The sequence below is a fragment of the Epinephelus lanceolatus genome, chromosome 21, assembly GCF_041903045.1.
Source record: "Epinephelus lanceolatus isolate andai-2023 chromosome 21, ASM4190304v1, whole genome shotgun sequence".
NCBI classification, from domain to species: domain Eukaryota; kingdom Metazoa; phylum Chordata; class Actinopteri; order Perciformes; family Serranidae; genus Epinephelus; species Epinephelus lanceolatus.
In genome coordinates this window covers 9,468,036-9,481,983 of record NC_135754.1, presented here as the reverse complement: position 1 = coordinate 9,481,983, position 13,948 = coordinate 9,468,036, and the positions used below count along the sequence as shown (strand labels likewise).

The window sequence follows — 13,948 nt, the reverse complement described above, 5'->3', positions numbered from 1 at the left end:
TGGACAAGTCGGAAAAAAACATGGACGCCCACAAGAAAGCCTTTGTTTCCCTTGCACTTTCGGAGTATAGACAGCTTCAAAAACATCATGCATCATGCATCATCCAACTGATGAACGCCGCAGATGAGGCTGACCTATTGTAAAACAAATAAGATAAAATTGCTATAAACAGTACTTTAGCAGAGTGTTTTCTCACTATGTATGTGACCTGCAGCCATCTTGAATTCGTAAGTCGGGGTTGATGCGGTTGCTCCGAGTTTCCGAGTTGGAAATCCGATCTTAGGGTGCTTTCAAGTTTAAACTTCCAACTGGGAACTGGGAATTTCTGACCTCCGAGTACAAAACGAACGCACCATAATTTCAACTAGCATACATGAAGGGAGAAAATGGAAAACGTAAGTGGTGGTGACTGAAATGTCACATATCAGCGTGAGCTATGTTACATTGAGAGACACATAAAATAATGTACATTTATAGCCCCTTTTCCACTGCACAAAAAAAAACTGCTAATACCCACTAACATCTGGCCTTTTAATCTTATTCGAAAGGTTTAAACTGGTATTCACACCCCGGTCAAATGACTCGGCAGCAGATGTGGGTATTTATCGCCTCTGGCTCTGATCTGCACCGATGGAAACACAACACCAGGATGAACGCGCTAATTTAGCCCTTTTAGCGGCAAGATGCAATGACAAGCCGTCTTAAAATACTGGACCGCCTGTTAGAACCCTGGAATAGGTCCAGTATTGTCCACTTTTCTGGGGAGTTGTTTTCAAATAAAGTGATTCCATTGACATTAGAAAACCTGTTTGAGCGCAGCCATCTTCCTTTTTACCTCTTTCAGTCCTTCCTCTGTGTCTCTGCCTGTCTTGTGGGACAGTGATAATCAAAGTGGATATCTACAGGGAAAAGTTATCTGGGTGTCTAAGTTCTTTAATGATTCCCCTGGCCTTATTTTTGCAGCGTGTAAAGTGTAAAGTCCTTAGTCCTAGTCCTTCATCCTCATCCGAAAAATCTCCTTTTCTTGTTTATGGATGTCTTGTAGCAGCTGTGCCATGTCACCTCTGCAGGTCAGAGGAGTGTGGTTGGTGTGAGCCTGCACTTACTTCTGCAGTGGTGTCGCATCACCACTTTTGATGGCTCCATCTACAGTAAGTCCTTCTGTTTAGCGGCAGCAATGGTGAAGTCAATGTAATACCCTACTTCAGCTCCAACCTGTAGAGCAGGGCTATTCAATTACAAATTCAACTGGGCCAGATTTTAAAACCAAGAAATTTAGCTGGGCCAGACATTTTCAGTATGGAAACCAACACAAATTAAGGTAATGAAAAACAATGTTTAACAATGTTGTGCGAAATGCTTGATTTACATGTGCATGTTGATCAAAACATACTGAGCGTGATGATTGCTACTTTCTTAACATTAGGGAACTGATGTATGCTGACATTTCTCCAAAACTTTGCAGGCCTGTTAGTGCGAAGCTCCTGTGCCATGGTTATGGACGACTGCATGTTGACAACTTAGAGTAGGAATTTCCTCTCGTCAATGGAATAGACCACTTCGTTTGCTCTGGCAGACAAGTCCCCTTTTGTTGCAACAGTGAATGGGTCTCTGACTAAGCCAATCACCTCTGTGGGAAGAGAAAGTCCATCCAATTTACCAGCAAAGTTCTCTTTCAACCTCGCAATGAAATCTGTCATCACAACCATGATTTGTGCCGGGGATGAGATGCAATGCGTCAGAAAATGCAGCCTTCTGCCTGTGCTCAAGTCAGTTGCGAAAAGGTCTGCGCATGTGCTCATCTGTTACAGAATTTCAATTACAGGTTTGTCTCTGCCTAGTAGTCCTACATTTAGGTCATTCAGGTGTTTGAATATAACGTTCAGAATGCAGACATTGGCCATTAACTTGCTAAGGAAAGTTGTGATCTCCTAACCTAAATCACAGAAACACTCTAGTGCTTTGCCTTTGGACAGCCACCTGACGTCACTGTGCAAAAGCAGGTTGTGATGCTCAGCAGACGTGTCTGACAGTAGCTTGCAGAATAAGCGATGTTGGAGGCTTGATGTTGAGCGAATGAAATTAATCGTAGCAATCACGCTGTCCATTGTTGTTTTAAGCTCCCAGCTTAGTTTTGCGCACAGCACCATTTGATGCACAATGCAGTGCAAGGACATCATATGAGGTGCAACAGTGGACCAATGTGCTTCCAGACCATTCACTTCTACAGCCATGGATTGAGCCCTATCTGTAATAAGCATGCACACACAGTGGCTGCCAGAACAGGAGTGAAGTCTGCTGGGAACCCCAACGCTGGAACAGGAGTGGCACCAGCCAGGACCCCCGATGCTGGAACAGGAGTGGCACCAGCCAGGACCCCCGACGCTGGAACAGGAGTGGCACCAACCAGGACCCCAGATGCTGGAACAGGAGTGGTGCCTGCCAGGACCCCTGACGCCGGAACAGGAGTGGTGTCTGGCGAGACCCCCGATGCCAGAGAATCTGGATTGCTGCTGATCTGGGACTGTAGCTTGTGGGAAGTGGGAGGATGGAACCAAGACTTCTTTATGTGTGACCTGGAAGTCTGATAGAGGCTCTGTGGACTCCCCAGGTTCCAAAGAATGGGTTTACTGCAGGAGTTAGATCTGCTGGGTCCATGTTTGGTTAGTTCATACTGTCACGTGAGCAGTTCAGAGGAGGACCCAAATCCAGACTAACAGACAGTTTGAGTTTAAAACAGAAAGCCAGTTTTAATGTAGCCGATTGAAATCATCCAATCAATCACAACAACGAGACACAGCTGGAGAAGAAAGACATGGGCAAAAGGAGGGAAACAGAGATTGGCTGACAACAAGGGTCCGTCCCAAGTCTCTTAAATTACTGCTAGTTATCTTACCTAGCTGACTTTGCTAGCTGTTTAGCCCCTCCCACCTAGGAAAAAATGCGAGGAGCTAGCGCTAGGAGTGATGAGTGAGCATTGCCGGTTTAAGAGACATGAGACGTCCTTTCCACTGAAGCGTCACGTGAAGTGACGTCCATTCCTGATGACGGCGGCACCACTGGATCTGCTCTGAGCCATCGTCTGGTGTTACTATGGGTACATCCCAAGTCTCATTATATTCGCTGACCAAAACAGTAGCCCCCACCCCCCGCCGTCATGACTCTGGTCACACACTTTTGCATGTATTACCATTGTTATTGAGTCATTTGTCGAAGTTTGTGCAATTACAGAATGGTCTGTAGCCCTGCTATTCCACTGTCACTGTGATGAGCATCATTATCATTATTATTATTATCATCATTATTATCACTAGGCTATTATTAAATCCACTCGCCATCATTCAACAAGTCAGCTGCTGAGTGAATAACCTCAATCAATCAGTTTTTTTTATAAAGCCCAATATCACAAATCACAATTTGCCTCACAGGGCTTTACAGCATACGACATCCCTCTGTCCTTTGGACCCTCACAGCTGATCAGGAAAAACTCTGCAAAAAACCCTTTAACGGGGAAAAAACGGTAGAAACCTCAGGAAGAGCAACCGAGGAGCGATCTGTCTTCCAGGACGACAGACGTGAAATAGATGTCGTACAGAACAGATCAACATGATAAATTAACAGTAATCTGTATGACACAATGAGAGAGAGAGAGAGAGAGAGACAGACAGACAGACAGACAGACAGACAGAGAGAGAGATGCAGGACAGACGGTAATGACAGTAGCTTACAACAGCATTAATGAAAGTAATAAGATTAATTAATATTAATAATTAATATTACCTACAGGCTATTAAACATTATTCCACTCACATGACATGCAGGACAATTAATGATGGGCAAATGTGTTTGTGTGTGTGTTCGTGTGTGCGCGTGCGTAGTGTTATATCAAGCAGCTGCACATTTAACAGCCACACATCACCGACAGTCTGCTGAACAACGTAACGGGTTGTGAATGAAATAAATTTAATTACAACATGACAGTCTTGCACGAAATATCATTAACGTTACTCTTTGTAGTCATGTAGGCATGTGAATTACAGCGTTTCATTGCAAAGAATGCAACAGGTACACTTGCGCTGTTTCTCCGCCATCTCATTCTAATGAGCCAGATGTAGAGGGCAGGTATTTATACATCATGGCGTTCAGCTGAAAAACTCTTCCGGATAGGAAACTCTCGACCATCCTAGCTTATAGCTGCTTAAAGCTTGCTGCTAGCTCCTAGTGCTAGCTCCTCGCTGCACAAATAAGAGACTTGGGACAGCCTAGAAGATGGTGGACCTCGAACGACTTCCGGTTCAAGCGAGGAGCTAACAGTAGCACTATAAAAATAAGAGACTTGGGACGGACCCCAAGGGTGGAGCAAACAAGACTAATACAGAACAGGTGTGAAGGGAAGACTGTGGGAACAGGGAAAGACTAACGAGACAGGTGTGACAGAAAACACACAAAGACAGGAAGTAAAACCAGACACAACACATGAGAAGAGAATCTACAAAATAAAATAGGAAACAGATTAAACATGAACGAATAACATGAAACAGGGAAGACAAACAGAAAACTCCAAAACAAAGTCCAAAGATAGACCACAGCTCTTCAGGCATTGCTTCTGTATTGGGGCAGTAGATTAGATAATGCCTTGATGCTGGCTGTGCCCAGTCTCTGCAGTCCTGAATTGTCCACACTTCCTGCAAGTGTTGAACACCACTTTCCTGTTGGAGCAGTGTCACATCCTGCTTCATAGGAATAAACTACAGCAGGACAAAGATGTGTGGGGATGGTTTAGGAGACCAGTGCCAGGTGAGTTGATTAGAACAGCTGGTGCTTGTTGGCTAGTCATACTCTCAGTTGCTTGCTGGACCCTCAGATAACTGCCACACACAGGAAACAAACAGCCCTACTGCTGTTGCGTTGTTTGCTGTGTGACTGAGAATATTGTTTGTTGAACTGCGTTGGAGGTTTTTGAGCAACTGGAGCTCATGTGCCAGAGATGCCAGGCAGTCAGAGGTGTATGGTGAAGAGTTTTGTATCTATGTTCAAAGTATGTGAAAGTGGTAAAGAGAATAAAAGGACATTATCTTTGAGCAGACTGTCATGTTGGTGGCAGTGAGACCTGCGAAAACCTCAACCAGCTGCTGAGTAGTGCTCTGCATGATCTTGTCAGGGTCTCCTGTTTTTGCTTTTTAGGAACCGGCTCTTTAGACTGAAGGAGCCAGTTCCTAATTCACGTCGTGTTGATGACCCCCCTTGGTTAGAAACCAGCAGTAGGAAGCTAACCCACTATCCGCTAGCACTTGCTTGTATTGACAGGCTTGTTGTTTATAAAGGGCGTTGCTATGGCTACACCAAACTTTATATCTGCGGAGTCTATTCTGGGTCCACGTTACAATATCCAGATCACGTGATGTGATAAATCAGCAATACAATTCGTCGTTGAGCCCACTAACACCCCCCGCACGCACACACAGCAAAAAACAGCAACAAAAAAGAAAACGAACGAACTGCATCTTTGAACCGGCTCTTCAAAGTGAACAAGAGCCAAAGAACCAGCTCTCACAAGTGAATGAGAAATCCCATCACTACTCTGTGTTTGGGGCAGAAAAATATAAACTTTAATAGGTGGTAAGGCATTCACACCAGAAGATACCTACTGGCCTGTTTAGTTCCACCTGTCCCTCATCATTACCCTGCCTTCCTTGTGCATTTAGCCTGTGGGATTCCTTTTGTCTGTGCCAGGTCATCTTCCATGCTACTAATAAGCAAACCAGCGTTATTTATCATCATAAAATGTCACAGTGGATAGAAAAGAATATCCTTTAAAGGGATGATAAAGTTAAGTTGAACCTGAGACTATGAGATTCATAAAAACTGTAACAGATCCTAGTTTATCTTTAAGGATTGTGAACAGTATTAGAAAAAGGCTGACACATTCAACAACCAATATTTAAAATCATACCTGAGCAGGTTTCCTATTGAGGCTTCAGTGCTGAGCAAAGTAAAACACCAAACTGCGGCTTTGGCAAACTGAAAAGATAGTACTGCTTAGGGCCATTTCAAAGGTTAGTTTAGATGACACTTGTCTGGCAGAGGCTGCAGCATCACTGGTAGGAACTGCAGCAGAGCAGAGCCAGCAGCTGTTGTCAAAGCTGGGCCAGCTGCAGCACCAGATGTGGCCGTCTGCTCATTAGGTGTCTGATAAAACCCACACCCCTGAATATATATCAGTCTTGTCAACATATACGAAGTATGATTGCATCTTTAGTCTATTTGTATTATTTAAGTATCCCAAAGCTGCAGCTCAGGAACGTGAATCCTGGCCTGCTGGGGGGAAGCCCCATCCATCACAGGCCTGAAACTGCATTTCCTGTTAACTGCTCCACCACAGCTGTTACAGCCTCATTCTCCCTCTTGAGCGTGGTGGTCTGTTTTGTGTCTCTGCCACTGAGCTGCTGCAGCTCGAGTTCACGGACGTGTATTTTAACAGGTGCATGCTGAGGGCTGTCGTAGTAGGGCGCTGTCCAAAGTTTTTTTCTGCTAGATGGGTCCCCTTTTAAAGTTAGTGACCCTATCTCACCTGAAAGTGCTTCCAACAGTGACTGAGGTGTGCAAAGCTTTTTTCCTCTGGAAATTCATGTATTCATGAAATTGATTTTATCGTGGACTACCTTGGCTAAGTAAATGATACATATAATGAAGACATGTAAGAATTTGTACAGTAGGTGGCTCCTATGTTAATCTGACCGCGTGGCCTAATGGATAAGGCGTCTGACTTCGGATCAGAAGATTGAGGGTTCGAGTCCCTTCGTGGTCGTCTTTTGCTCACATTATTTTTTTGTGTTACAATAGGGTTGTATCATAACTTAATCGTTGTATCCGCGATAGGTTAAACGACGCTCAGCGGCTAAAGCATGTAAGTGATATCTCGCTTGTCACTCACACATGAATTATTGATAAGCATGAATGGAGATAACTCCTGATAGCTAACGTTAATGCTAATGTTGGTTATGACAATTTAAGCGAACTAGCCGTCACACAGCAATGCAACATTTCGGATTAACTCTGCCGTGAAACTCAAAAGAACAAGCTAGTTAGCTAACGTTAGCAATAGGTGAAAGTGCACTTAGCTACGTTAGGTTAGCTAACATTTCATTTAAGTTAACGTAAAGTCACAGTAATGGCAAAAATCATAATCAGTCACGTAATAGTCACTTAGCTACAGAAACAACAATAGATACTTTGGCGCAGTTAGCATACATCACATTAGGACACAATCAAAACAGAATAAACATAACCAAAAAATGGAAAAAATAATTATGTACCTCACCGTCTTATGTGTATAGAGCAGAGTGGCGCAGCGGAAGCGTGCTGGGCCCATAACCCAGAGGTCGATGGATCGAAACCATCCTCTGCTAATCGTTTTCTTCTGTTCGTATTGGCAACTTTATATGTGAAGGTGATCACATCATTGAGACTTCTGTTTTAATTTAGCTCTGCTTTCCCTTCATTCAGACACTGCTGTATTTGCAGGCTGTATTCTGTGGCAGGAATATTGTAATTTATTTCTGTATTTATTTATAAATATATTTACTTGTTAATGCTTAGAGATTTTTTTGTCTTTCAAAAGGACTTCAAATGTTGAAATAAATAGATTTATTTTAAAAAGTACAGAAATGGAAAATTAATGCATAAACAAATGCTGAAATAAAAAACAATCATTAAATAACAACATACAAATTATTTTAACAACAAAAATAAATAAATGTCCTAAATCAATTATGTGTAAAAATTGTATTAATAAAATTAAGACATTTCTTTTTTTTAATCAGCTTTTATGTATGTATTTACTATTGATATCATTATTTACTGTATATATTTATTTTATTCATTAATTAATTTATTTAATGACGCCCAAGTCATATTTCTTCCTCCAGAAGAGGATCAACTACATGAAAATGACCTAAGTTTCAGCCAATTATTGTGATATTGTGACCTGTTGATATTTAACAGACAGACCTATAAACTAAAGTTTGTGCTATCACTTCTATCTTTTCCCCCTCTAACATCTGAAGGTCACAATTTTTGAATAATAGCTATTCATGTAATACAGTGTGATAAATATGTTTGGAGTGGAAATACAACAGAAAATCCTATGCAGATCACAGAATCTGATGCGTCACAGAATGCTGTTTATCACCTGTATACAGTCGGAGTAGTTTACTTTAAATCATCTCACACTGATCTTTATGATTTTCTGGTATTCAGTATGAAAAATGTTGCTACTCACTTTTATTGTGCAGAAATATAAAGACCAAATAATTTACAGTGGACATTTAAATAGTATGGAAATACTGAAAATACAGTCATGAGAGGTAGAGGTCTATCAATTAGTCAAAATCCACTCGTCTGCTCTTCTTGGTAACTGAATGGATCTTCTTCTGTTTGAGTCGCTCCTTGTTCCCCTTCTCTAACCTGCACAAGATATTTCACATCAAACACACACATATAAGACACATTCATAATCAATGTGGATTGGAAACACTGTGCTCTGCTTACTGGGAAGTACCTGGCTGCCCTAAGAGCTATGTCTTCTGCTGTTGGTTCATATGGCTTCTCACTGGCCTCAGCTATGATGGCAGAAATCTTCTGTATACAATCAGAGAGGTTTCTTTGCTGACTCCTGCTCAGCTCTGAGGTCACCAGCAGCTCCCCGGCCTTATTGATGCGGTTTTTGTTCTGTGCCACAAAGCAGATAATGTGTACAGTTGGTCTAAATATAGATTCAAAATTCAGAAGTCATTCAAACACTAATTGTATGGCTTTTCTGTTGACAACACAATGATCCTTTGGAGAAAAATAATAAGAGAAAATTCAGTGGAAATCTAATATACATTTCTTTTTGTTGACAACTACAATAACACAGCTGCATACAAAAGTATTTGACTGTAATCAACAATTTTATTCTGATTGCACAGCAATTGAAAACAAACCTTTTCAAAGATTTTCTGTCGAACATCTTCTGGGATCCAGTCTGCTGTTTTCACATGGAATCTGACCTCTGCTTTTGTGCTGACTGTGGATTGAGAAGACATTACAAAAAGGAATATAGTGTGCAGATAGAGCAGATTTAAGAGTCAAGGCCTAGTACAAGTTGTCAGGAGTCACCTGTCGCTTTAGCACATATATGTAGTCTTTTCTACTAAGAAGAATTATTTGTAGGTCCAGTGTGTAGGATTTAGGGTGATATATTGACAGAAATGGAATATAATGTAATCAGTATGTTTTTTCTTAGTGTATAATCACCTGAAAAAAAGAATTGTTGTGTTTTTGTTACCTTAGCATGAACCATATTTATCTATGGGCACTTTTCCAAGGAGATTGCCATGTGTTTCTACAGTAGCCCGCAACAGAAAAACCGAACACTGGCTCTAGATAGGGCCATTCACATTTTTTTGTTGGCCACCATAGTCCATGGCGAGAGTGTCTGATTGTTTAACTGCTTTATTGAGTGTTTTTACTAGTTTAAGTCACCTGGTTTGTTTGTTTTGGAGAGGAGGATACCTCTAAATGTAATTCGACTCTTAAAAAATTCCTGAACAAAAAACACTGGAGGAATTCTAACCTGGAGAAGTTCAGCTGGTTGCAATGTGCAATCCTCACCTCTAGATGTCACTAAATCCCCCTAAATATTACACAAAGGACCTTTAAAATAAAGAAATTAAATTCTGAGAACCTTTATTGACGTGCTGACCACCAGGACCACTGCTTCTGCTGTAAGATACTCTCAGACGATCTAAGAGCCAGGAGGAGAAGAAACATATTGCTGAAAAATACAAATCTGTAATGAAAATACTTTGTTATTCTGCTTAAGTGAATATATATTTGTATATTTACCCACTGGGATGTGGACTTGTGTGTCCTGAAAAAATAATAAAATAATTATACTGATTAACTGTACACCAAGGATATGATCAGCATTATGATTTTTTTCCCAATATTACTTGTGTCATCTTAGTTATCATCTCTTGACTGCTACATGGAGAGGATGTCACAGCAAACTCCATTCACAAGTCTGACCACAATGCAACAGTGACATCTGGAGGTTTGTCAAGGGAAAAGCTCAGCTGCTGCTGTCTGTCAGCACATGGCTATCTTTTCATCCCTTCATTATCCGTTGCTCCTGCTCCCCTCTGTCCTGAGACTCAACCTCTTTGCCCCTTAAATCTGTGGTGTCGCTGGGGTGTAAAATGTGGCACAATATACAGGGAGCTCGTCTCGTTTGGACCGCACAATAATGTGATACCTGAATGAGGTTAATATGTATGTATAATTACATACTCCATATCTACGTCAGCACAACTTATCAGATGGCTTCACAAAGTCTTTTGTGTTTAAACAAATAATAACAATACTCATGTTTTTACTGGGGGTCTGTTTAATCCCGCTATAATAAGAGAGTTTGACGTGACATTCATAAACGATGGCTGCATTTGTTAGTGTTTTAACTCACCTGTGTGATGTCTGTCTCTCGGGTCCCGTATCCAACACTCAGCTGTAACGCTTTGTTAATGTCTCTTATCTCGACACTCCTTAGTTTGACATGTTGTGGAAACAGTTTTACTCCTACACTACTACAAAGTAAATAAGATCGTCGTGCTATGTGCGCCGCCATCTTGGCCTGACGTCGTTACAATGGGAGTGAACTGCTGCTGTCGCCAAGCTACTTTTGGAATCGTATGTGTGTGTACCGGAGAATAGCCTCGCATGCTGCCGAAACACACTGTATTTTACTTCGGTTTCCCGCTGTGGCAGATGTTAGCCGAAAAACGAAAAACAGTCAGGTTCCACCGAGATTTGAACTCGGATCGCTGGATTCAGAGTCCAGAGTGCTAACCATTACACCATGGAACCACATACGCAAAGAACCTAAAAGACATAAATATGAATATTAACATATGGAATATGACATGAGACAGATTAAAGCATTTGGAACAAAAACATTACTGCGATTTTAGATTGCATGAAAGTGCTTTTTAAAGAGCGATGACATAAAACCATTTGTTGTGTAGCAGATTATGACAGTTAATAGAAATGACAGCTATGACCAGAATAAAAATAACCATATAGTTTGCTAGCTAACGTGCAAAGACAAAGACTGCAACCGGTACAAGAATTATAACACACATTGCAATTCGGTTTTTAGTTTGGTTAGAGCTATCAGGGAAATAATTTCAAATACATTTGTTATAGCTCATATACACATAGCTACAGTACAGGCCAAAAGTTTGGACACACCTTCTCATTCAATGCGTTTTCTTTATTTTCATGACTATTTACATTGTAGATTCTCACTGAAGGCATCAAAACTATGAATGAACACATGTGGAGTTATGTACTTAACAAAAAAAGGTGAAATAACTGAAAACATGTTTTATATTCTAGTTTCTTCAAAATAGCCACCCTTTGCTCTGATTACTGCTTTGCACACTCTTGGCATTCTCTCCATGAGCTTCAAGAGGTAGTCACCTGAAATGGTTTTCCAACAGTCTTGAAGGAGTTCCCAGAGGTGTTTAGCACTTGTTGGCCCCTTTGCCTTCACTCTGCGGTCCAGCTCACCCCAAACCATCTGGATTGGGTTCAGGTCCGGTGACTGTGGAGGCCAGGTCATCTGCCGCAGCACTCCATCACTCTCCTTCTTGGTCAAATAGCCCTTACACAGCCTGGAGGTGTGTTTGGGGTCATTGTCCTGTTGAAAAATAAATGATCGTCCAACTACACGCAAACCGGATGGGATGGCATGTCGCTGCAGGATGCTGTGGTAGCCATGCTGGTTCAGTGTGCCTTCAATTTTGAATAAATCCCCAACAGTGTCACCAGCAAAACACCCCCACACCATCACACCTCCTCCTCCATGCTTCACAGTGGGAACCAGGCATGTGGAATCCATCCGTTCACCTTTTCTGCGTCTCACAAAGACACGGCGGTTGGAACCAAAGATCTCAAATTTGGACTCATCAGACCAAAGCACAGATTTCCACTGGTCTAATGTCCATTCCTTGTGTTTCTTGGCCCAAACAAATCTCTTCTGCTTGTTGCCTCTCCTTAGCAGTGGTTTCCTAGCAGCTATTTGACCATGAAGGCCTGATTGGCGCAGTCTCCTCTTAACAGTTGTTCTAGAGATGGGTCTGCTGCTAGAACTCTGTGTGGCATTCATCTGGTCTCTGATCTGAGCTGCTGTTAACTTGCCATTTCTGAGGCTGGTGACTCGGATGAACTTATCCTCAGAAGCAGAGGTGACTCTTGGTCTTCCTTTCCTGGGTCGGTCCTCATGTGTGCCAGTTTCATTGTAGCGCTTGATGGTTTTTGCGACTCCACTTGGGGACACATTTAAAGTTTTTGCAATTTTCCGGACTGACTGACCTTCATTTCTTAAAGTAATGATGGCCACTCGTTTTTCTTTAGTTAGCTGATTGGTTCTTGCCATAATATGAATTTTAACAGTTGTCCAATAGGGCTGTCGGCTGTGTATTAACCTGACTTCTGCACAACACAACTGATGGTCCCAACCCCATTGATAAAGCAAGAAATTCCACTAATTAACCCTGATAAGGCACACCTGTGAAGTGGAAACCATTTCAGGTGACTACCTCTTGAAGCTCATGGAGAGAATGCCAAGAGTGTGCAAAGCAGTAATCAGAGCAAAGGGTGGCTATTTTGAAGAAACTAGAATATAAAACATGTTTTCAGTTATTTCACCTTTTTTTGTTAAGTACATAACTCCACATGTGTTCATTCATAGTTTTGATGCCTTCAGTGAGAATCTACAATGTAAATAGTCATGAAAATAAAGAAAACGCATTGAATGAGAAGGTGTGTCCAAACTTTTGGCCTGTACTGTATATCCTTACTTCGGGGATTTATACCAAGAAGCACCAGAAAATTGGATGTTTTATTCCATTTTAGTTGGCACTTTATCCAACTGAACCTGAATTAAAAAAAAAAGTCCAAAGAAGAAAGTACAAAAAAGGAGTGGCAGTTAAAAATCCGACGTCCCGTCTGTGGGTCCTAGTAAGGTTTTATTAGATGATTATCATATGTAAACAACTGCTACATTTGCAGTGTTAAAGTGATTTACTCACAGGACCTATTGTTCAAAAGCTACGCTCCTTGCAGTGCCATTTCAAGATACAACTTTCTCGGCAGGGTCAATAAATGTTTCTGTCAGACAAACAACAAACAAACAAAAAGTTATAACTCATTACAATCCACAGATCAATTATATGCCAACAACATGGTGCTTAAGTAGTTTTCATGCACTCCCAGAAGTCCAGATGATCTAAATCCAGCAAACTCTTTAATCCAAACACATTGTTACATCTATAGATATCCACAAACTCATGTTGCATTGTTTCAAACATTCATATTTCTCCACATACTGCCCATAATGTCTCCAGTTTCTGTGTAAATGTTGCCAATAGCTTGCTATCAAAGTGGTGGCTGACCTTTTGACTGATATCTCAGTTGAGCCAGAAGAAACTGAGTTCCTCACAGCCGATCAATAGCTAGCAATTGGCCCGATGGCTCATGGGTCTTGTAGTCAATGACACTCCAGACCCCAAGTGCCCTTTTGGACACGTTACTGGCACCATAAACTATTATAAATGTACATAAATGATTTACAAATAGCTTCTTAGTTGTCTTAAGGGAGAAACAGTCTTTGTTATCAATTCAAGTTTTCTAGTTGAGTTTTTTTTGTACAGTAAACTCCAAAATAGACATTTCTGTCTGTGCTGACTTGTTTTTCACTCATAATCACACATTCAGTACATTGTTTTAGCCACTTTTTCTCAAGTGCCTGGACAAGACTTTGGAAAAAACATGTATAAAAGGTTTTTTTTTTCCTGTGATATTGTTATCTACTTTAAATTTGGACTAGGTGAGGCTTCATGCTATG

At 41.3% G+C, this 13,948-nt stretch overlaps 1 protein-coding gene and 2 non-coding genes across 4 annotated transcripts; 1 reads left to right on the top strand and 2 right to left on the bottom strand.

Moving 5' to 3' along the window:
• Positions 1–6,735: 6,735 nt before the first annotated feature.
• trnar-ucg (transfer RNA arginine (anticodon UCG)) lies at positions 6,736–6,808 on the top strand. The gene has a single exon. It is a non-coding gene; the product is annotated as a tRNA-Arg (tRNA).
• A 1,455-nt stretch (positions 6,809–8,263) lies between these two features.
• On the bottom strand, positions 8,264–10,834 carry mrpl58 (mitochondrial ribosomal protein L58). 2 transcript variants are annotated; one of them, XM_033611058.2, is made up of 6 exons: positions 10,505–10,834; positions 9,889–9,913; positions 9,728–9,787; positions 8,985–9,067; positions 8,551–8,730; positions 8,264–8,466 (listed from the first exon to the last, which is right to left on the bottom strand). In XM_033611058.2, exons 1-6 carry the CDS (start codon positions 10,664–10,666, stop codon positions 8,386–8,388), a joined length of 591 nt encoding a protein of 196 aa, XP_033466949.1. In that variant the 5' UTR covers positions 10,667–10,834; the 3' UTR covers positions 8,264–8,385. The 2 variants fall into 2 exon arrangements, with proteins under 2 accessions (XP_033466949.1, XP_033466950.1); XM_033611059.2 differs by having other exon boundaries at positions 8,561–8,730; positions 10,505–10,825.
• Positions 10,834–10,905, bottom strand: trnaq-cug (transfer RNA glutamine (anticodon CUG)). The gene has a single exon. It is a non-coding gene; the product is annotated as a tRNA-Gln (tRNA).
• Between the last annotated feature and the right edge of the window lie 3,043 nt (positions 10,906–13,948).